The sequence below is a fragment of the Magnolia sinica genome, chromosome 9 (genome assembly GCF_029962835.1).
Source record: "Magnolia sinica isolate HGM2019 chromosome 9, MsV1, whole genome shotgun sequence".
NCBI lineage: Eukaryota > Viridiplantae > Streptophyta > Magnoliopsida > Magnoliales > Magnoliaceae > Magnolia > Magnolia sinica.
This window is the reverse complement of record NC_080581.1, coordinates 51701974-51727453: the sequence shown is the minus strand read 5'-3', so window position 1 is coordinate 51727453 and position 25480 is coordinate 51701974. Positions and strand designations below refer to the sequence as shown.

General features: G+C 40.3%; 1 protein-coding gene across 3 annotated transcripts in view; it reads right to left on the bottom strand.

The window, feature by feature from the left end:
• The window catches only part of LOC131255430 (uncharacterized), a 72360-nt gene that overhangs the window by 25208 nt on the left and 21672 nt on the right, over positions 1-25480 (bottom strand). For 2 of the 3 annotated variants that reach the window (XM_058256137.1, XM_058256136.1), the window contains exons 4-6: positions 12835-12878; positions 12212-12741; positions 11307-11387 (exon numbers count right to left, since the gene is read on the bottom strand). In XM_058256137.1, coding sequence (XP_058112120.1) covers positions 11307-11387; positions 12212-12741; positions 12835-12878 — 655 coding nt within the window. The remainder of the gene's footprint in view (positions 1-11306; positions 11388-12211; positions 12742-12834; positions 12879-25480) is intronic. The other variant, XM_058256138.1, reaches the window with a different exon arrangement.

The window sequence follows — 25480 nt, the reverse complement described above, 5'->3', positions numbered from 1 at the left end:
TCCCTAAAGCAACGGTTGTTTCTCTTGCTCCAAATAGACCAAAGGACAGCTAATAAAGACAACCTCCAAAGCTTCTTTCCATCACTACCAATACCACTTCTGTGCTAAGCTAGAAAGGGATCATCAATGTTGCCCGAGAAGAACACTCAAGCAGTCTTGAACACGCCCCAAAGAGCCCACCCAAAATGAATCAACCATACAAGCAATGAATAAACAAGTGGTTTTCCGCATCATTGAAACATAGAGCACATATTGGAGATTCACATCGCCCTCTTTTCAAGGTTATCAATGGTAAGCACCCAATTCATACTTACCAACATGCAAAACTTGCTATCTTTAGGGGAGCATCATAGCCCCAAATGAAGTTAAAGGACATGGACGCCCAACGCACCTTTAGGGGTGAGGGCTATGGAAAGATCGGACAAAAGACTTGCCCAATTTTTCTATATTCCACACCATGGAATCTTTCGTCTCCAACACCAAGCTGGTGTCGTGAAGCTTTTCCACTACCCTTGAGAATTCCTTCAACTCTCTCATTGGAGAGGTTTCTTCTACAAGAAGGGACCACACCGTATTTTCACCCATAACTGAGAAACAACCGATCGTATAAGACTTGGCATCCAAAGCAACCCTCACGAATCTAGGGAACTCGGCTCGAAGAGATCTATTGCCTAGCCAATCGTCATCCCCAAAAAGCACCCTCTTCCCATCTCCTAAACCAAAACACACCCCCTTCTTAAAGCTCTCCTTCGCACCTTCAATGGCCTTCCAAATACTAGAGGCTCTATAGAGAGAGGAGCCCTTCACCCACCAACCGCCTCGGTCAAACCCCATATTTAGATGCAACTACCCTTCTCCAAAGATTCTCTTCCTCCAACCTAAATCTCCATAACCATTTACCCAAAAGCACCTTATTGATCTCCTCCACTCTCATTATCCCCGTACCCCCTTCTTGAATTGGCCTACACACCCCATCCAACTTTAAGAGATGGAATTTCAGAGATTCAAACAACCCTTGCAATGAGAAAACATGCCTTAGCTTGTCCAACTGATCCACCCCCGCTTTCAGGCACTTAAACAGAGACATGAAGTAGATTGGCATACTAGACATAACAGCTTTAATTAAGGTAAGCCTTCCCCAAAAAGAGGAGTATCTACTCTTCCACACAAATAACCTTGCTTCCACTTTTTCAATAACCATGTCCCAAAGATGTTTCGGCAACTCACCTATGCAAAGAGGAAGCCCAAGGTAATGTTGGCGTGAGTGTGTGGGGGTGTGTGTGCTTGTTTAAAAAATAATAATAATAATAATAATAATAATAATAAGAGGGAAAGAGCTAAAACCCATAGTTTTGAATACCAATATTGTAGCAACCAATACGGGTTTATCGTATCCATATCAGCTCGATACGAGGGTGGATCAATTGGATATGAAACTCCAATCGTGTATCAGGTTGTATTGGCACCAATATTTAGTACCTGTATCAAGCGAACAAACCGCAACACCCCCCCCCCCCCAAATTTCTCCTTCTTTGCTTCAAATCACTTCAATACATCAAAGAAGAGGGATTTTTAGTGCCATTTACAGCTATTTGGAGAATCAAAACAACAATTTTCATCCAATTTGAAGAATCGAAAGAGGTTGGGGCCAGTTTTGAAAAAATTGAAAAAAAAGGCTTTTTTTTTTTTTTTTAAATTGTTATCCTTGTTCAAATCCATAAAAATGTTCATTATATACCTAGATCTATCAAAGCCTACTGGATTTGGAGATCGATTTAATAATTTTTGTAGTTTTTTTTTTTTTTTTTTTTTGGAATTTACGGCCAATTTTTCAGCAATTTTTAAAAATCGTTTCTTTTCTTCTTTTTTTTTTTAAAAAAAATTTTTATAAATTTTTTTTTAATCTAAGCACAAATCTATAATGGGGACTCAGTTCCAATTAGATTTACATCAGATCTTATTGGAATAAAAAAGTTTAGTTTTGGGGAATTGCTGTCCAAATTTCTAGAAATTCCAAAAAAATGTTTTTTCCTTCTTTCTTTTTTCTTTCTTTCTTTCTTTCTTTTTTTTTTTTTTTTCAAATATATTGCTTTGGGGGCTAATTTTGTTAAGATCTACACCAGATCTGAGGATTGTTGTCATTTTTTTCTCAAATATTATGTTTATTTTTCTTCAATTTCAAATTTTTTTGTTAATTATTTTTTAAAATATGTTGAAATGTAATGCATAGGGGTTAATGAGGGAGTATTTTGCATCAGATCTGATTGGTGATTTGGTTATGTCGGGGAAATTGACATTGGGGATCCGATTTGGGGAAAATCATAAATTTGTTTGATTTTTAAGATTGTTTCTTTTTTTCTTGTTTTAAAATTTCAAATCCAATTTGTAATTAGTTAATGATGCATTATAAAAATTATTGTCTCAAATATATGTTGAGTTTCTTAGTTGATGATGCAAATTGATAATACATTTTCCTTTATTGTGGTGTTTGTGGCTTGTGCAGACTGCAGAAACATTGTCTTATCTAATCTACTATTGTGTATTGAATTTGACCATTGTTGCATTTGTTGGGAATGGCTGGGAATGAGAATGAAAATGTAGGGTGGAAGTATGGAGTAAGGATAGGTGGGAGTAGACAATAAATTATATGCAAGTTTTGCAGTAGAAGTGTGAGCGGGGGCATAACCCAATTAAAACAACACTTGACCATCAAAATAGCCAAGTTTCAGAGTGTGCAAGTATCTTTGAAGCAATAAGGGAGGAGATGGAGAACTTGGAAGAAATCAAAGGTATAAAGGCGATGAGGAAGAAAGAGAAGAAGGTTGTGCTTGATGCAGGTAGAGCGGAGGTGTTTGGGGCTTCCTACGCAATTGGTTGATGAGGACATTGAGTCAAGAGGATTCGGATAGGGAGGTGATGATTGCGAGGAGGAAAAGTTTACGATGTCAACGTGAGGATGATGAGTGGTGTCAAATGTTTGGGAGGAATGGTTTACTTCATGATGTGGGTGGGGGGAGTGGTAGTCGTAGTAGGCATGACAACATATGATTATTTAGTGGTGAGACAGTATTTAGAAAGGACACTAATACGCAAAAGAAATTGAAACACATATGGTCAAAGCAAATAGTGGATAATCTTGGAAAGGCAGCTGCAAAGTTGTTATTGCACAATAGTATTCCTCCACATGTTGTCGATTGCTCATACTTTCAAATGTTTGTGGATGCAACAGCTAATGCAAGACCTGAGATTAAAGTGCTCAGTTCTTACGGCATAGATTCGAAGTATTCAAATGTAGTGAACAATGGAATGTGGACTTATGTACTATTAAAGTCCCTTGATATACATCACTATGCCATCCTCTAAAGGCTCGAGCTTTTAGAGCAAGTGGTTGTTTATCATGGTATCATAGCTATCTTGATCCATTTTTCTTCTTGATCTCTCACTTCTTCATCTTACTTTTTTTTTTCATTCTCTCTGGGTCTGACATAACCTAATCTCATGAGGTTGTTGTACCCCCACGTGATGGGTGGTGAAATCGTGTTTAATGAAGGTGTGTAAGGCTTCCTTTTGCATTCTACCCGCGTGATGGAACAAAGTAATCTTTCATCTTGTATGCAATCTACAATCAGTTTTGAAGTATGGAATCATATTTGAAGGCTGAAATTTTAGAAGTTTCATGAAGCCCTCCTTTATTGTGTTGATAGAGACAAGTCAAAACTCAGAAGCAGGTATTGGTTTAGTAGGTCAGGTTGTTGAAGAATGTGTTTATGAAAAATTATTTGTTATTATTTAGATAGATTCCAAAAATGATTCCACGAGCAGTATTATATCCTCGTCGGATTTGGTGCTTCCAAAAAGCATCAACAAAATTGAATGGCATGAATTACTTATAGTGGGCCACATCTGTAGAAGTTTTTTGTCTGGAAAGAGAAATATTTGACATCGCCTAAACCTAATATCACTGCGACAGACTATGATGATTAAGTTGCAGAGGATGCCCAAATTAAGGCATTGTTATGCAATAACATGGAACCACATATCAGTGCCAATATAATTTTCCTCAATACCGTCAAAGATGTCCAAGATACCTTGAAGGAGGATGTATTCTAGTGAGAAAAACTTAATCCATATTTATGAACTCCTACAAAATATATCCGCATTCCAGTAGAAAGATAGAAGTGTGGGAGAATATTATTCTACCCTATGCAGCATGAGGGAAGAGTTGAATGTATACCAAACATTGTCAATAGATTTTGAGGTTTGCTTAGGCAAAGGGAGGAATTTCATGTTGCTAAATTCCTCTCTGGCCTTCGATCTTAGTTCAGTCCTGTGAAAATCCCAGATTCTTGGAAGTTATGAATTTCCCTCAGTGACAAACAAAGTTCGGAGGACAACTGACATATCTACTCAGAATTCCGCCTCATCAGATCTTTCAACTTTTATCTCTGCATCAAGCAGAGGTGATAGGGGAATTCGAGGTGGTCGTGGTTGAGTTGGTAGATTTGGAGGTGGTTGTGGTCGTGGTGGCAGTAGTGGTCGTGGTTGTGGTTGGGGTAATCGTCACTGTACTTATTGTGGCCTCAACAATCATAATGTTGATTTGTGTTGGGATTTAGATGGGAAGCCTGCCTTGGCTAATCAAGTCAAGTCGTTAGAGGATAGTTCAGAAGGTTATGTATCCAAGCCTACCACTCCTACTAAGCCTAGTACTTCAAGTGACACAGTCACTATGTCCAAGGAAAAATATGCCAAACTTATGAAAAATCAATCCACTCATGCTTCTTCCTCCACTGCTACCCTTGCTCAGTCAGGCCAATCTTGTCTTATGTTTTCTGAGAGTACTCCATGGATTATTGACTCTAGTGCTTCTGATCATATGGCTGGTAAGCATATTTTGTTGTCCAAGTTAGTCTAGTCTTCATCTATTTCGTCTGTCACCCTGGCCGATGGTACTTCAACTAGTGTATCTGGTGAAGGCATTGCGTGTCCTATATCAGATCTCTCATTGTCTTCAGTTTTGTAGATTCCCAAGTTCCCGTTGACCTTATTATTTGTAAGTAAACTAACCAAATCCCTAAATTGGTGTCAAATTTTATCCTTCTTATTGTGAGTTTCAGGATCTAAAGATGGGGATGATGATTGGTGGAGGGCATGAATCTAATGGACTCAACTATCTCAAGGGTGGAACGACTGGAGCTGGAGCCGCATTACAAACTAACATCTCTCCTCATCAATGGCATTCCAGGCTTGGGCACCCATCTTTAACTAATTTAAAGAGTTTTGTCCCGTCTTTGTCCTATGTGTTTAAGTTAGAATGTGAAGATTGTGAGTTAAGCAAGCATTGCAATGTCTTTTCTATCCCGTGAAGATAAAGTTAGTGATAAACCATTTTATTTGATACATCCAGATGTTTGGGGACCCGTTCATATTTCTAGTTTATCTGATTTTAAATATTTTGTCATCTTTATATATGATTGCTCTAGAATGACATGGTTATATTTGCTGAAAGATCATTCTGAGATATTTGTGTATTTTAAAGAATTTCATGCACAAATCCAAATTCAATTTTATGCTAAAGTGTAAGTGTGCGTTCTAAGATCAGATAATGCTAAGTACATATTAAATCTTTTTCACTCCTATCACTTATCTCATGGCATCGTCCATCAAATGTCTTATGCACACACACCGTAGCAAAATGGAGTTGTGGAGTGTAAAAAACCGTCATTTTCTTGAAGTGGCTAAGGAATTATTATTGGATGATGTTTTTGGGGTGACGATGTTTTAGCTGCATATTATCTTATAAATCGGATGCCCTCATCAGTATTAGGAGGTAAAACTCATTTCCTGTCTTGTATTCCCAATATCCTTCCTTTTCTCTTCCTCTTAAAATTTTTGGATACGTATGTTTTGTACATCAATTTGATCATGTCCCCAATAAGTATGAACCCAAAGTTGTAAAGTGTGTTTTTGAGGTACTCAAATACCCAGAGTGGCTACAAATGCTATAATCATATCACCCATAGACAATATGTGTCCACGGATGTCACCTTCTTTAAAAATACTCCATATTTCTCAGATAATGTGAAGACATTGCAACTTTCCACAAACTCTACCACCCTTCCTGTGGTGAAGAACACACATTTACCTGGACAAACTCTACCACCCTTCCTGTGGTGAAGGACACAAATTTACCTGGAAAGCAAGCCACTGAGTCACATCCAAATCTACTGCTATTGCAAGTCTACTCCAAACGTTCCAAGAGGAGTACTGAAGTGCCTAATAATGTGCCCTCCACCTGTTCTACCAATCCATCTGAAGATCCTCCTCTTCAATCTCCACCAAACTTGTTGAATGAAGCTGATCAACCTATTGCTATTCGAAAGGGAATACGTTCCTGTACTCTACGTCCTATTTCCAATTTTGTTTCTTTGAATGGTCTATCACCTTCATTTCGACAGTTTGCTTTGTCCTTCTCATCTATGTCTGTCCCTCAATCGTTTTAGGAGGTGCTTTATAATGATGGGTGGAAAAGAGCTATAGAAGAAGAAATAGTTGCGCTTCATCAAAATCAAACTTGGACTTTGGCTAAGTTACCTACAGGGAAACGTGCGGTACGGTGCAAATGGGTATATACGATTAAGTACAAGACTGATGGCATTGTAGATCCTTTAAAGGCCCGATTGGTGGCAAAAGGGTATACTCAGACTTTTGGAATAGACTACTTTGAAACCTTCTCCCTAACGGCCAAGCTTCATTCAATTCGCATGGTAATCTCTATTGCTGCAAAATTTGGACTAATCCCTATATCAACTGGATGTGAAGAATGCGTTTCTTCATGGTGATTTGCTTGAAGAAGTATACATGGAGTAACTATCTGGCTTCGTCAAATTTATGGGTCAAAGTAGTCTCCACGCGCATGGTTTGACAAATTTAGTAACGTGGTAATTCAGTCTGGGATGAAATGCAGTTAGTCTGATCACTTGGTCTTTGTTAGGCAGAGTGAGACTGACACTCTAGTTCTTGTTGTTTACGTGGACGACATCATCATTACTGAAAATGATGGTAAAGGCATATCTGAGTGAAGAAATTCTTGCAGCAACACTTCTATACAAAGGATTTAAGCTATCTACAATACTTTCAAGGTATTGAGGTAGCTTGGTCAAAATTGGAAATTAATTTATTACAAAGGAAATATGTTATGGACTTGTTAGCAGAGACGCGTTTATTGGGAGATAAGCCGGTTACAACTCTCAAGGGCAGATGAAAGAGACTTGTTTGATGATCCAGGCAGATATCGCCAGTTGGTTGGTAAATTGATTTATTTAACCATTACACGACCAAATATTATTTATCTAGTCAATGTAGTTAATCAGTTTATGCAAGCCCCTCGTGTATGAATGTAAGAGGATAAAACTAAATCCTCTTCCGCCCAAAAGCACCCCAGAGAAGAGAGATGACTTCAAGAAGAGTAATCTAAAAGATGTGAGGTAATCCCAGCCTAAGTCTCTCCACATTATAAACGCCGAAGAGTTTGAAAGGGAGAAAAACTAATTAATTGGTGTATGCTCTCGTGGCAAAAGATGTCACATCCGAGGTTAGCGTAGAGTTGTCACCTGAAGTGAGTCTAGTGTTGGAGGAGTTAAGAGATGCTTTCCCTAAGGACCTACCGGATGAGCTTCCACCTATGCGGGACATTCAGCATACCATTGACTTTGTTCCCTAGTAGACTCTACTAAACCTTCCGCACTACCGAATGAACCCTACAGAGCATGCGCAGTTGAAAAGACGAGTTAGTGAGCTTCTTAGGAAAGGGTTCATTTAAGAGAGTTTAAGTCCACGTGTTACGCCAACCCTCCTCACATCTAAGAAAGATGGCACTTGGCACATGTGCATGGATAGTCGGGTCATCAAGAAAATCACAGTCAAGTATCGGTTTCCTATACCGCGTCTTGACGACATGTTGGATATGATGGCCAATGCCACGATCTTTTCCAAGATTGACCTCAAAAGCAGGTATCATCAGATATGTATTCGCCCATGAGATGAATGGAGGACAACCTTCAAGATGAAGGACGAGCTATACGGGTGGTTAGTCATGCATTTTGGCTTAACCAACGCTTCGAGTACATTCGTGAAAGTGATAACCCAGATGTTAAGGCCCTTTATGGGTAAGTTCCTAGTGGTTTACTTTGACGACATCCTCATTTATGGTACTTTTAAGGAAAAACACCTTCACTGTTTGAGGCAAGTTTGCGGGGTCCTTATGATAGAGAAATTGTATGCCAAGTGCCAACCTGAAGAAGGGTTCTTTCGTGTCTGACAAAGTTTTCTTCTTAGAGTTAATTTTTTTATCAGGAGGGTATGTCTGCAGACCCTAAGAAAGTCAAGGCCATAGTAACCCAGGTGTTGAGGCCCTTTATGGGTAAGTTCTTAGGAGATAAATGAAAGATAACCTTCAAGACGAAAGATGAACTATATGAGTGATTAGTCATGCCTTTTAGCTTGACCAGACCAACGCTCCGAGTACGTTCATGAAAGTGATAACCCAGGTGTTGAGGCCCTTTATGGGTAAGTTCCTAGTGGTATACTTTGACGACATCCTCATTTAATATACCTCTAAGGAACAACACCTCCACCATTTGAAGCAAGTTTGCGGGGTCCTTAGGACAGAGAAATTGTATGCCAACATGAAGAAGTGTTCTTTCATGTCTGACAAAGTTATCTTCTTAGGGTTCATTGTTTCATCGGGAGCGCATGTCTGCCGACCCCAAGAAAGTCATGCCATAGTGAGTTGACCTAAACCGCAGAGCATTCATGAGGTGTGTAGCCTCCACGGTTTAGCTACCTTTTATAGAAGGTTCATTCGAGGCTTTAGTTCCATTATGGTTCCCATCACGGATTGCATTAAGAGCGTTCAAAGAGATTAAGGGCAAGATGATTGAGGCTCATGTCATGCACCTTCTTAACTTTTCTAAAGTCTTTGAGGTTGCTTGTGACTCGTCTGGTGTAGGTATAGGTGCAGCACTAAGCCAGGAAGGGCACCATGTCGTCTGTTTTAGTGAAAAGTTGAAACACCAAATTGGTGTATGACTTACCTGGAATATTTTTGTGGATGGTTATGATCGTGTTGTGACTTATACCTACCCCTTCTTCATCGATGAGATTACCACACACATCACTCCTGCCTAACGATGCTCCGATGGAACACTAAAGTTGTGCTCCTCTCCCCTGTCTGCGGAAGCCGCTCCCTTTCGAGCTACCAGCTCCTCTTCTACTCTAAAGTCAAATCTCTCCCCTCCGTTACGGAACTCCCTAGCTCCTTCACCTTTCCACCTTTAGCTCAAGTCTTTATATCTTGACCACTACTTTTACAGTATCAAGGTCCGTCATCGCCCACTTCTTGACACAAATCTGAGCTACACCAATTTCCTCACAATTTTTTGTCACTGCATCTATAGCAATCACTTCGCCCGGACACGATCCAATCACTAGAAAGGCTTCTCGGAACCATAATTCCAATGGAATTCCCCAAATCAGAAACCAAACTTCTTCTCAGTTAAAGGATTTTTCCGCCCATCTCCTAATCTATCTTATGGGCCCATCATTAAATAAGGCTCTTGCAACCACCTCTCGATCCAGGTTAACCCCTAGTCTAATAGAGATCCAAACCTCATTCATCTAGAAACGCTTGATAATGAAGTCTACCTCCGCCAAGCCACAACAATCTTTGAGCTAGGACTATATCTATGACTTGGTGGCTTCTTTGTTAGTCTCAGTAGCCCATGACCATTGCAAAGTATTCCAGGCATTATCAATCTCTACCAAACTAACTTGAACCACCTGCTTGTCGTCGGAGACCTCTTTCCATATCCATTTCACTTCTTATTATTCCTTCTCCCCCTACAACTTCAACTGATATCTCTCCAACGGCTGCATCCACGAAGGATTTTGGATTCTCCCCTATTCTTAGCATCTTCCCCCCCGCCCCTCTTTTTCTTTTCGAAATACCTCCTGCCTTTCTTCGTCCTTCACCTCCTTGCCATCCTCCTCCCAGCCTCTTGCCTTCCTCGCCCCTTCTCTGTTTTTTACCTCAGGTCCAAATCAAGTCCTTTGAACTTGGAGCTTCTTCTCTTCGAAGCTTATCCCATGAAGCATCTTCACTACCAACACCACCTCCTACGAACTCATTTAGACAAAAGAAAATCCTCAATAAGCCAAAGTTTTCGAATCGCGAGCTACTATCACCTCCATTACCTTCCCCGTGCTGCCAAAGACCTTAGAGAAATCAACGGGTACCATCCCTTAGGGAAGCTGACTACAAACAGGGTATGGAACTCCAACTCCTTCCTAGCTCTTTCTCCTCCAACCCCCGCTTCCTTCTTTTGACTTTCGTCCAGATTCCCTACTCCTCTTTTGACACTGCCCCTCTTCCTTCACTGCCTTGTACTCCTCCCTCTCCCCGACCTTCCTCCCTTTCCCCTTTACATGCTTTCCCCCAGACACTGCTTTCGCTCTGTCCCTCCTCCCTTAGCATCACTTTTTGAACTCCGCTCGCCCGGTCTTCCTTGTTTGATCCTCCTTCCTCCGGCCTCGCTTCCTTTTTCATCTTGTCAATTTTGTCTCTTTTGAGAAGTTTATTCTCTTTACATTACATCATGGTTTCATTAGAGATGCAAACAGCCATTTGCAAACAGTCATGTTGCAGTGATTGAGCCTCTAGTCTAATGGGCATTTAGTAACTTGAACCAAACAGTTTCAACTCCATCATCATGGAAGGATACTCGAGAAATGCTATTATATGGATAGGGAAGGCATTATCATTGGTCCTTGGCTAATATCTTAGAGGAAGTCGTGCCTGCATCATTGAGTGTGTCATTCTTGCATGTCCTCGGATCAGCAAATTCTAAGGCCAATAAGCTCACTGAGGGTGTTGCATGTCCTGATATCCTTTTGACTAGCATCTTCAGGATGAGTGATGGTGCTTCCTTAGGCCTTAGGTTGTGATCTCTTTGTTTGGGTGCTCGTGTGATTTCAAGGTCGGGTGAGTGTGAGTTTTTGTAGTTGCATTGTTTGGTTCCTTCCCAATGTGTTTGTATCTGCTTTCATTTCTTTTTCTTTTTCTTTTTAATAAAAATCTTTTCGGTCATAAAAAGTGTTAGAAAGAACCCACAATTCAATTTAAAAAAATTTTTAAAAAAAATAAAATCCATTCATTTAATGCATGCTTAATAATGTCAATCTGTAATATTGTATTGTAAAAAGTAACATTTGCCATGAACTTCAAGAAAGCTTCAGGAGTATCTTACCTCCTCAGCCTGAAAGAGAATGGAATATTTCCCCAAACCTAGTGAATGCAACAACCCGGCAACGCTAAGTGGTTCCTCAGCCTACACGAAGGCACAACATTAGGCAAAAGAATTGAGAGGATTAAATGTAGAGAGGACTCTTCATAAAGAAAAATATAAACCATAAAGACACCAGATATACACTTGAAAGGATAAGAAACAGATACCCACCACCATTTCTAAGAGCTTTTCTTAGAATAATATCTAACTGCAAAAAGCTAAAGACTAAGTGAACAGGGATTCAGTGGTCAACGATTCTGAGTTTATGCTGGCACTATTGCTATTATTTTACAAATGCTGATATTCTGAGTCCCATGTTTCAACCCAGCACGTGTATCTGATTTAGCATCTTGAAGTTTGATCTATGAATTGAAAATTAATAGACACAGGAACAGCATGCAGGGGTCAATGCCTCTTCAGTGTATGTTGACACTGATGCGATTTCTTTACAAATGACTGACTTGGAAAAGCTATAATTCATTCACGATGTATCACCTCAAACAATTAAAAGAAAGCAACACTTGTCTGAACTGAACTTTTAGTTGCCATAGCATGGACTACTGAATAAGCTTAAACATAATTTTCAAGCAAGTAAAACAGGTTAGGTCAGCTATGTCTGGACTGTATGTTAATTTCTATGAAAAAGTTTTCTCATCAGATTAAAACTCTCCTCTAAGATGTGTCATATTATTAACCACTAGTAATCAGAGGCATCCTTTCTCAGATACAGATATACTTCATGATAGCACAAAGATAGCTGCCAAATATGTAGATAGAGGCCGTGTGAAAAGTGTCTCCTTTTAGAAAACGATTTTTAGTGATAAAGCATGAAATAAATCAAACAATGGAGGGCGAGTAAGCCATACAGTATAAGAACTCTTATGTACCATGCCAGGTGGAGGAAGTCGCACAACTGGTTTTGCAGCTTCGAGGGTAGCAGGAGCTTTAGCCATAAAAGTTGTGGGTCTTGAAGCATCAATGGCCCCTTTCGTCAAAAATGAATTGGATCTTGGAGCATCAAGAGGCCTTATTGATGAAACTTGCCGCAGCCCATCAACATTCCTTGTAGAGGAGATACCCCTAGAAGAACCTAAAAGTCTGTCTGGGGATCTATGCCTCAATCCATCAAGGGTCCAAGCAGAGTAGGATTTTCTCAATGAGTCCACCTGAAGCAAGTCATCTGCACTTCTTGTGGGAGGAATTCGGCTCAAAAGACTGGTGGCCTTTGGTTCAGGCATGCGTTGTCGTGCATCAATTCTTGATGGAGCATGAACCGTCCGTGAGAGCTTTTCACGGAGGTCTACACCATCATGTTGTTCACCATCACTCCGGGTTCTCCTAGATAAGTTTTTGCGCATGAGTTTGTGTCTCAAATCATCTTGACCAACCCGAGCATCTGTAATCATTCAAGGACATTACAGAGGTAAAACAAAAAAAGTATTCACAAATACAAGAAGGTGATGACTTTTCAATGTTCATGGAAGGATACTGGAGAAGTACTGATTGCCATCATTCACAACATCTTTCCGTTGTCTGCATGACAAAATGAAAGCAGTCAACCTAGGAGTCCAAGATGTTCTCTCTGTTAACACAAAAAAATAAGCACTCAACGTCCATGAATAGACTAGAGCTATCATCTGCAGATATGACATGGATACAGGATGACTGCATAACTATTCTACACTAAATATTATAGTGTTGACCAGTAATACAACAATACATTACCTATTTTAAAGCATAGAGATGTCATATTTTAAGAAGGCACACTTAGATTAGCACAACTGAATGGGCTGGCACCAAGGTATGCCAAATCGGTTATGTATCGGCCGATACGTAACGGTAACGGTGCGAACCGTTACCCGTTTCGGGGCCGTATCGGCCGATACGGGCCCGTTACGGGGTGTAACGGCCGTAATGGGCCGTTACGGGCCCGTTACCGGTAACTTTTTTTTTTTCATTTTTAGCTCTGTTTTTGCTGTTTTTTTGAAACCTCTTGCTTCCAAACTGTTTCTCACTCCTTCTACTACTAATTTCGACCAACCTTGGCTAGTTATTTGAGATAAAAACACATTATATTACAGATTTTTTTGAATCAAAGCTCGGTGGGCCATTTTTCAGAAATTCGTCAAAAATAAGTATTTATACTTTTTTTAGATGTTTTGCTGTTTTAATCATGTCATATGATGTGTTAATCATAGTGTAACATGTTAATGTGCATTTTACAGATTTGGGGTGCCATTTAATAATTTTTTAATATTTTTTTCTATTTACGCATGAATTTTGGCCCCTTTTTTTAAAATTCGAAAAATCAATTTTTAATGGTTGTTTTGCTGTTTTAATCATGCTATTTGATGTGTTAATCATAGTAGAACATGTTAATGTGCATTTTACAGATTTGGGGTGCCATTTTATATTTTTTTAATATTTTTTTCTATTTACGCATTTATTTTGGCCCTTTTTTTGAAAATTCGAAAAATCATTTTTTAATGATTCTTTTGCTGTTTTAATGATGTCATATGATGTGTTAATCATAGTAGAACATGTTAATGTGCATTTTACAGATTTGGGTTGCCATTTTATATATTTTTTATATTTTTTTCTATTTACGCATTTATTTTGGCCCTTTTTTTGAAAATTCGAAAAATCATTTTTTAATGATTCTTTTGCTGTTTTAATGATGCCATATGATGTGTTAATCATAGTAGAACATGTTAATATGCATTTTACAGATTTGGGGTGCCATTTTATATTTTTTTTAATATTTTTTTCTATTTACGCATTTATTTCGGCCCTTTTTTTGAAAATTCGAAAAATCATTTTTTAATGATTCTTTTGCTGTTTTAATGATGTCATATGATGTGTTAATCATAGTAGAACATGTTAATGTGCATTTTACATATTTGGGGTGCCATTTTATATTTTTTTCTATTTACGCATTTATTTCGGCCCTTTTTTTGAAAATTCGAAAAATCATTTTTTAATGATTCTTTTGCTGTTTTAATGATGCCATATGATGTGTTAATCATAGTAGAACATGTTAATATGCATTTTACATATTTGGGGTGCCATTTTATATTTTTATATATATATATTTTTTCTATTTACGCATGAATTTTGGCCCTCAAAAATAATTGCAAACACTTAAATGTAAGATATTTTCATATTACATTCATTCTAATATATCTATCATTGATAGTAGATAGTTAGAAAATTAAATATATGAATTTTGTAGTTAAATTCAGGTTATCTGGTTCATAAATTCATCAGACAGTCCGATACAACTTCTCACCAAAGAGTGGACCATTACACCATCATACATGTTCCAATTTATAAATGAATGCATATTTGGAATGCTTAGAATATTCCGGATTTAATCCATATTTTTTCATAATTTTTTGGCAAAAAAAAAAATTTTGCGCCGTTACGGGCCGTTACGCCCCCGTATCACCGTTACGCTCCCGTATCCGTATCGGTTTTGGAAGTCACCGTTACGCCAACCGATACCGATACGGGACACCTTGGCTGGCACAATGCCTATCATGCCATGATTCTTTGGAAGGTAACACTACCAAGGATTGAACCCTGGACCACTCACACTACACAGTCTCTACCAGCCAACGTTGTCAAAGGTGATCGCATAAGCAATTATGCGATCGCATAATGCTATGCATATGGGTATGCGATCGCATAGCGTCCAACGGTCAGAAATCTGACCATTGGAACATAAATTTTTTTTTAAATTTTCAGAGCTTTGGCCCATAAAAAGGCACTCCACCCTTCTCCATTTGTAACATATCTTCCCCAAAGCTCTAATACACTCCCTTGCTCTCATTATAAATCATTCTAAAGCCCTCCATTCTCACTTAATCTCTTTCATAAACTCTCTCAGTCTTTACTATTTCACGTGAAGGCAAGATCAAGAAGACAATAACACTACCTAATCTCTCTCTCTCTCTCTCTCACACACACACACACACACACACATATTCTCTAATCTATTTCTCTCTCTATTCTCTTATTCTTCTAATCTCTATTCTAATATTTTCTTTAATCTCATTCTCTCAAGTCTCTCAACTCTCAACTCTCATACTCTTAGTCTTAAGTCTTATCTCATCTCAAATCTCAATCTTTCTTTCCTAAGCAATTAGCATCTATTTCTAAACTTTACTCTGAAGTTCTAACTTGTGTGATCTATTTCTTTCATTAGCATTATCAAGATCAGTGTTCGAAATATCGGTATCGTGCAATATATCACAACCTTGGGATACAGATACGTATTGGTTATCGCATGGGATATATCGTTTGTATCGCATAATTTATCGCACTTTTTGGGAAACATGGGGAAACATCAGCAAAATGGTTGAATTTTTTTATGAAACTTCAGGAATTATTTAAAAAGACCTTAATACACACTTTTAAATCATAAAATCTCAAAAAAGAAGTGCACATAATAAATTTTTTTTGCATAGGGTCCTAAGTTATGCGTTATCTGATTGAACTAAGGTAAACTATATTCAAATATGATGCATAACATTTATCAATGTATAAAGATATGTATGAAAACATAACTAATGCATTCAAAAGCAAAAGATGTAGTAGAAATTAGAAAACATACCTATCAATGATGTTTGTATTCAATATCTACCCCGTCCATGCATTTTTCCATATCATTTAGGACATTATCCAAAAAATGAAGCAAATCCAATAATCAGGGGGACCATACCATAAGAAACAATGGTGATCAACCATTAGTGGGCCACAAAAGTTTTGGATCAAGCTGATAATAGTTTTTTAAAAAAAATTTTACTTCATTCAAACTTATGTGGACTACGCAAGTGAAAATAGTTGAAATTGATGCTACCATCGAAAACTTCTTGGAGCTGCAAAAGGCTCTGATCAATTAATGCTACCGTCGAAAATAATAGGGGCCCAACTCGATGCATGCACGGCACATCCGTATCGTCCATTTGTTTTGCAACCCGATTTTAGGGATTGGCCTAAAAAATGAGACAGATACAAAATTTAGGTAAGATGTGGGCCACTCCACACAAAATAGTGGTTATTGATCATTAAAAATTTTATGGGCCACAATTTTTTTTTGGATCAAGTTGATATTTGTTTTTTCCTTTCATCCAAGTCCATGTGAACTTATCAATAGGTTGGATGGTAACAGTGGACCTTAGAAAGTTTTCAATGGTGGGGGATCAATGACCACTGTTTCTTATAGTGTGATTCACTTGAAACTTATATCTGTTTCATTTTTGGGACCATGCCATAAAATAAGTAGTCCAAGTAGATGGACGACGATTGATATGCAATACATAAATCGAGGTATCCAAGCAACCAACAACTTGAATGGGACCATGACCATGGGGTTACCTTGACATAAGATGGTGTATCAAACCATCAATTCATTTTAACGTATCATTTTATGGCATGGGCCAAAAAATAAGGCAGATCCAAATCTAAGGTGGACCACAACACACAAAATACTGGTTATTGAATGACCACCGTTAAATTTTTGTGGAGCTACAAATTTTTTGGATCAAGTTAATATTTATGCTTTCTCATCCAGGTTAGTCAAACCTTATGAATGGATTAGATGGCAAATAAACATCATGGTGGGCCTTAAGAAGCTTCAATGATGGACATCATTGCCACCACGATTTATGCGGCGTGGTACACTTGAGCCTTACAGATGTCTCCTTTTTGGGCTCATTCCTTAAGATTACCCTTGAAAATGAATGGATGGTATCGATTGGCTAGTGTACCACACACTAGTGACTTGGCTGGTGTGGGTACGTGTGGTGCGAAGATGACCGTTGACACTGGTCAAACTCCAGTTGTACAAACAGTTCAAAGGATATCAAAGTTACATTGGCTCCAAAATAATGTATTTATTATATCCACACCGTTCATCCATTTGGAGAGATTATTTTAGATCATGAGCCCAAAAATGAGTCATATCCAATGCTCAAGTGGACCACACCACAAATAGTAGTGGGATAATGATTCTCACTATAAAACCATTTGTAGGGCCACCATCACGTTTATTTTCCATCCAATCTGTTCATGAGGTCACACAGACTTGGATGAAGAGGAGAAACAAATATCATATTGATCCAAAACTTCTGTAACCCTCAAAGGGTTTCAATGGTAGATGTTTAATCTCCCACTGCCTATTTCAGTGTGGTCCACTTGATCTTTGGATCTGTCTTATATTTTGGCTCAAGCTACACGACGAGCTCGCCAAATGGACAAACGGTTTGGATATAACATATACCTCATAATGGGACCCACAGAACTTGGCGACATCAACACACCATCCAGGTCGGTGGATCCAATTCCCGTAATAAGGGTTAGGGGCCCTTTTTTTTCAAAGGAGAGAGGGTTCCGACATTCCAGAACCCTGAAATCTCTCCCAAATCTATGATTTGGCCGAGGATTTCTTCGAATTTTGCCGAGGATTTCTCCGAATTTCGCCAAGGATTTCTCCAGATTTCATGATGTCTCTGAATTTCGACGGATTTCGCCCGAATCTCTCCCAAATCAGAGATTTTGTTGCTTCAATTCGAATGGCCCTTCAAATACAACTTTTGATCAGAGCGATCTCCTCTACAGGTACTGAATCTACCTATTGAAAGTTTTTCTTTTTTCTTTACTTTTTTTTTTTCATTTTTTTTCATATAATGATGCTGTCCCAACATCCCCGAGTTGTAATATCGTTGATATCTCATATTATCGAATGATATTTGGTGATATTATGCTATATTTATCAATATATCGATCGATACAAAATATTCTGTAATTTTTTTCAATTTTTTAGTATCTTTCTGAGGGTTTCGTATCGCTGGACTGCGATACCGATATATCGGCCGATAGTATCGATATTTCGAACATTGATCGAGACTCAAGAGACTGAACTATTCCAACTCAAGAGTCAAGTCACCCAACATTCACTTCTATTTTGTTTTATTGTAATTTGTAATTGTACAAGTGTTTGTATTTGTGCTCATTCATTCATTCTTAGTTTCTAGTTTCTACTTTATAGTTTCTAGGTTCTATTTTCCAGTTTCTAATTCTACTACTGATTATTTTATCAAGCATCAAGATTGAAGACTCCGACTCCAAGAGAGGTTGTTAAACTTTCCAGTTTCTAATTCTACTACTGATTTATTTGTGCTCATTCATTCATTCTTAGTTTCTAGCTTCTACTTTATAGTTTCTAGGTTCTATTTTCCAGTCCTCTCTCTCTCTCTCTCTCTCTTGATGCAGGACATGAAATTCAAATATGATGTGCAAGAATTCAAGCTTAAGATCACATTAGTTCAGAAACAACTACACAAATTCCATATCCCACATGAAAGTCCAAACATTCAATTAAGGGGAATCTATGTGGGTCTAGGCCTATACAGGCTAGGGCTGGAACAATAAAAATTATAAGCTAAACGATATTCAAAGGGAAATAGGATTCAGCCACACATGCATAGTAATCAGTCCCTAATCCAAGGAATTCCCTAATTTCGATTCAAGGAACACTGCGGTGAGAAAAAGGGCAAATCAACTAGGGATAATGTAATCTAGGGTTATGATTTATGAAATTAGGTATAAAAAGAGAAAAATAGTAAGAAACCCTGAACCTGAGGCAGCTCCTGCGCGTGGACAGTGGGCCAAGTGCGTCCGCACGTGCGCTAGAGGCTGGCCACACGTGTGGTGGGGGGGCGAATCCAAAAAAGGAATCCCTGGCCTTAGTCGACCAGGCTTGGGCTGCAAAACCTCCAAATCTCACGTCGATCCGAGTTATGGTCTCGTCGTGGTGCTCCATCGAAGTTTCAGCCCTCCTGTAGGGCCAGATTCTGAAAACTGGCTGTAGAGGGATGAACAGCTGCAAACAAACGGATTTAACACGAAGATGGTTGTGGGATGGATGAAATAAGATGGAGGGGCAGATTGGGATAAACGTGGCTTCGCACCACGGTAGTTAACCCTTCGAAAAGGGAGGGCTTCGCACCCACTTTAATTTTTCCACAACTCAAAAACTCAGAGAGCAGAAAAACCATGCAGGAATTTTATTCAACTTCAATGAATCAAAAGAACTATAGAGGGTGCCTATTTATAGGGAAAACCCTATACCCCAAAACTCGTACCATGTGCGCAACCTATTACTTGGCGATGAAGTAAACTAAAATAGAAATCAATCAAAGAAATCTAAAGCGTTCATGAGGTTCTAAATAACATAAATAAGCAAAACCTAAAATATGAAATCAATCCGACTAGCGGGCTACGAACATGAGATCCCATGATGGGCTTTTCTTGACTATCGGGCCCACTCTTTTGAATCAAAACTTCATCTTCTAACTAAGAGGCCCTCCCTAAACGTCGTCATCGAACCAGATCGACGGTGGGGCCCTCCTTCGTACTTATGTGCGTAGGGGGGTGGTGTGTGTGCGCGTGTGGGTGGCGTGCTAGCGCGCGTGCACACGATATCCTCATCAACTCTCCCCGGCTGCGAAGATTTCACCACTGGGGAAATAAAACTCTTGAACCGCTCCAGGATGTCACGATCAAGTCTCTGAAGCTCCTCCTCAGTGAGCCACGTGCTGTCTGAAGGTGGGCGTGACTTTCATTTAACCAGGTATTTCTGAAACCCGTCGTCCGACGTTGAAACCATCTCATGGTCCAAGATATACTCTATTTCCTCTCTCGGTGTGTGAATGCTAGGTATGGGAGGTAGAGGCTTGGAAGAAAGGCCGGGAAGAGGCCATGATCAAGCGGTAAATCTGGGGAATCACGATCGGTGGGCGAAGGGCCGGACAAAGTATCAGTGGGTCCCTAAAAAGCAAGTAGATCCTCCATATTAAATGTGGAACTAATTCCCATGGAAGGTGGAAAATCTACCTCATACGCATTGAGACCGTTTCGTTTTATAATTTTGAAGGGTCTAGCACTACGCGCGTGTAACTTACGAACGGCCCCCGGAGGATACCGCTCGGGCCGGATGCGGACCATCACAGAGTCCTCAATATTGAATTCTTTGAAACGTTTATGCTGGTCTGCAGAAAATTTGTAATGTTAATTACTAGTTGTGATCTTTCGCTTGATTTCTTGATGCAATGAATGAATGTGATGCGCAAAAGATTCTGCAGACTCCGACGGCCCTAAGGGACAATGACATAGGGACTAGATAAATAGGCTTCCTATGCTTATAACCAGTAACGACTTCAAAAGGACTTAGACTCGTGGACCTATTGACTGAACTATTGAATGCAAACTCGGCTATGGGTAGTACGGTGTACCATGTCCTGGTATGCTCCCCCACTAAACATCGAAGTAAACTCCCTAGGCTCTTATTAACCACCTCAGTCTGGCCATCGGTCTGAGGGTGGTAGGCAGAAGAAAATTGGAGCCTAGTATTCATCGTGTGCCATAGTGTCTTCCAAAAGTAACTCATAAATCGCACGTCACGGTCAGACACTATAGTTTTTGGTAACCTATGCAGTTTGACGACCTCACTAAAGAACAGCTTGGCAACATGAGATGCATTGGAGGTCTTAGAACAAGGAATGAAGTGGGTCATTTTAGAGAAATGGTCCACAACAACAAATATGGAATCATGCTTCCGAATAGTCTTGGGAAGTCCAAGCACGAAGTCCATACTGATGTCCTGTCAAGGGATGAATGGGACTGGCAAAGGTGTGTATAATCCTGTATTTTGTTTCCTTTGCTTTGCCAGTTGACAAGTACAACATTGCCCTATAATTTTGGCCACGTCTCGGTTGAGGCTTGCCAATGAAATCTATCCTCCACTAGGGCAATGGTCTTGTCTTGACCAAAATAACCCGCGACCCCTCCTGAATGTAACTCCCAGACAAGAAAATCTCGGAGGGAGGTGTGTGGTATGCATAAGCGGTCACTCCTAAATAAATATCCGTACAAAATCAAATATTCAATGTTAGCTCCTGACGGACTCTCTAACAACGACGCATACACAACTCCGAAATCTGGACACTCAGAATACTCTTCTTTGATGCGCTCAAGGCCCGTAAATTCAACGCTCATGGAGTTGAGTAATGCGACTCGACGACTCAACACGTTGGCAGGCTTATTCTCTACATCGGTCTTGTGCTTAAGCAGAAAAGTGTACTCTTTAAGGAATTGAACCCACTTGGCATGCCTAGGGCTTAATTTCTTCTGAGAGTTCAAGTATCTCAAGTCCTCGTGATCTGAGAACAAGATGAATTCTTGCGGTAATAGGTAACGACGCCAATGGCGTAGTGATTGCACTACCGCATAGAACTCCTTGTTATAGGTGGAATATCTTTGTTTCGCCTCATTCAGTTTCTCACTAAAAAAGGCGACAGGGTGCCCTTCCTGACTAAGTACTCCTATGCCGACACCTGACGCGTCACATGCGACTTCAAAAGCTTTTGAAAAATCTAGAAGTCGCGTGACTGGAACTTCGGTCATCTTGATCTTTATCTCCTTGAAGGTTTTTGAAGCTGCCTTTGTCCATTGAAACTCTCCTTTTTTTATGCAATCCGTGATGAGAGCTGTAATGGAACTGAAGCCTCGAATGAACCGCCTATAGAAGGTAGCTAAGCCATGAAAGCAGGGCACCTCATAAATATTGCGTGGTTCAGGCTAGTTGACGATGGCTTTGACCTTCTCGAGATCTGCCGATACGCCCTCAGCTGACACAATAAAACCTAAAAAGATCACACTACAGGACAAAAACGTACACTTCTTTAGGTTGGCATATAACTTTTCGGCCTCAAGGATCCCACAAACCTGCCTCAAGTGGCTGAGGTGTTGCTCCTCTATAAATCAAGATATCATCAAAATATACGACCAGGAACTTCCTCATGAAGGGCTTAAACACTTGGGTCATCACACACATGAAAGTGCTTGGGGCGTTAGTTAACCCAAAGGGCATAACTAGCCATTCGCATAGCCCATCCTTTGTCTTGAAGGGAAGGCCGTCTTCCACTCATCACCAGGGCGTATATGGATTTGGTGATAACCACTCTTCAGGTCAATTTTTAAGAAGATAGTAGCATTGGCCATCATATCCAACATGTCATCAAGACACGGTATGAGAAACCAGTACTTAACTGTAATTTTGTTGATGGCCCTACTATCTACACACATCCTCCATATGTCATCCTTCTTAGGTGTAAGAAGGGCGGGCACAGCACACGAACTCATGCTCTCTCGAATGAAACCCTTCTCCAGGAGTTCATCAATCTGCCTCTTCAACTCAGTGTGCTCCTTTGGGTTCATTCTGTAATGCGAGAGGTTTGGTAGAGTCGCCCCATGGATTAAATCAATGGCATGCTGTATATCCCTCATAAGGGGAAGCTCATACGGTAGATCATCAAGAAAGATATCACGAAACTCATGTAGTACCTGAATGACCTCAGTGGGTAACTCTACGCTAGTCTTTGGTACACTCTCCCTAGCCACAAGGGCGTATACCATCAAGTCTGCCTCCGTTTCTCGCTCAAAGTCTTTGGCATTCAAAATATGGAGCGGTTTGGACTTCGACTTCGACTCCTTCACTTCTTTTGGGCCGCTCACACCACTGTGTGGTGGACTCCTTTCCAGTCGTATTCTTGGGTGGCAGAGGATTTACCTTCACCTTCTTGCCTTCAAACCAAAATGTACACACATTTGAACGACCAAATATGGCGACATCCCTGTCATAGAGCCACGGCCTACCCAGAATGATATGGCCCACATCCATAGGAACAACATCACACCAAATTGTGTCTTTATATGATCCAAACTAAATAGGGACAAGACAGCGGTGTGAGACTGGAATGGATGTTTCAACCTAAGAGACTCTGTAAGGGTGAGGATGGGCTTCCAGCTTCAAGCCCATACGACTCAGTGCTAGTCGATGCCACGTTGGCACAATTACCACTATCCACGATCATCTTACACTCTTTTCTCTACATTTTGCATAAGTGTAGAAAATCGTGTTGCGGCGCCAGTTATCACTGCTCTTGGCTTGAGCCAAAGCGCAACGCACAATTGTGAGGGTCACAGACTTTTGCGCTCCCTCTTCCTCATCACTAGGGGTCTCTACGGGCTCATATTCTTCTTCTTCGCCATCACTCTCTGGGGGCACTACTTCTACTTGCCCATCAATGAAGAATACTTTGGTGCCCTCTCTTGTTCTACACTGGTGAGCAAAATAACTAAATCCCTGACACCTAAAACACTTAGTGGCCCCACTTCCACGTGAACTAGACCCGACAATCTCTTTACCCTTATCATCCTTGGGCCTGGCCTGAGCATTATTGGAAGGTTTGTTTTGGAATCCCGTGTTAGGTCTAGTCCCAGAGGGGTTGGCTTTAGCACTGGACTCGCGAAAGTCAAACCGCCTTCCCACAGATCCTTTAAGGTATTGCTCGACGTCTAACACTACTTGGTACAACTGTTCAATAGTGTTTATGTCTTTGGCGAGCAATTCTCTCCTGATGTCAGGACGGAGGCTCGTTTTAAAACGAACAAGGGTGAGTACTAGGTCCTCATTAACCACACAGCGGGTTGAGTACTCTTCGAACTTCTCGATATAGTCCACCACACTCATGGAACCCTGTCAAAGAGACTGTCATTCCTCAATCAACCGTAGGCGATAAGAGAAAGGGAGGTACTTCTCTTTAAGCGTTTCTTTCACTTCTCCCCAATGGACTATTGGGAGTTTCCTCGCTCTTTCTTTTTTTTCGCTTAACCGTCGCCTAAAACCTCTTTACTTGGCCCACAAGCTTCATCTTGGCGAATCGGACTCCTCGAGCATCCGACATGTCATACCACTCAAAATAGTAGTCCATATCCGCCAACCAATCTAAAAGGGCTTTAGGGTCCAAGTGACCATCAAATATAGGGGCATCCACTCTAACTCCCTCGAGGAGTTGCACATCTGGGTCCTATTAATCATGATGTCCCTCTCGGGGTGGGTACACAGGTGCGCGCTCATGACCAACTCCTTGGCCGCCTCCATTCCTTGGCCTAACCTCCTGACCAACTGCCTGAGATTGGGCATCTTCCCCAGTGGTGGGGTTTGCCCCGAAGGAGGCCTCTATTTGGTCAAGGCGTTTATCTATGCGTTATTATAAGTGCTTACTTAAGGAATCAACCTGCTGGGTTAACTTGATCACTGCTTCTTGCAGTTGCTCCATGTTAAGTGTGGGGTGCAAACCGAAACCACGACCCGTACATGTGGGCATACACTGACTTGCTAAACCTAAGGACCTTCTACGACGACTATATGCGTCTAAAAGAACTAAATGACACTATGAGACTATATGAAAGAGACTACACACCGTTACTAAAATTCAGCAACATATATCAGGGACTACGGTCTTCTAACAGCTATATGTGATGAACTGGATGCGTAAAGGACTCAAACAAACTAAACCCTAAATATGTGATGTATTCCCCTATAAGAACCCTAAGCTCTGATACCAAATTTGATGCAGGACATGAAATTCAAATATGATGTGCAAGAATTCAGGCTTAAGATCACATTAGTTCAGAAACAACTACACAAATTCCATATCCCACATGAAAGTCCAAACATTCAATTAAGGGGAATCTATGCGGGTCCAGGCCTATACAAGCTAGGGCTGGAACAATAAAAATTATAAGCTAAACGATACTCAAAGGGAAATAGAATTCAGCCACACATGCATAGTAATCAGTCCCTAATCCAAGGAATTCCCTAATTTCGATTCAAGGAACCCTAGGGTGAGAAAAGGGGCAAATCAACTAGGGATAATGTAATCTAGGGTGTTATGATTTATGAAATTAGGTATAAAAAGAGAAAAATAGTAAGAAACCCTGAACCTGAGGCAGCTCCTGCACGTGGACAGCGGGCCAGGTGCGTCTGCACGTGCACTAGAGGCTGGCCACACATGTGGTGGGGGGCCGAATCCAAAAAAGGAATCATTGGCCTTGGTCAGCCAGGCTTGGGTTGCAAAACCCCCAAATTTCATGCCGATCCGAGCTATGGCCTCGTCGTGGTGTTCCGTCAAAGTTTCACCCTCCTATAGGGCCAGATTCTGAAAACTGGCTGTAGAGGGATTAACAGCTACAAACAAACGGATTTAACGCGAAGACGGTTGTGGGAT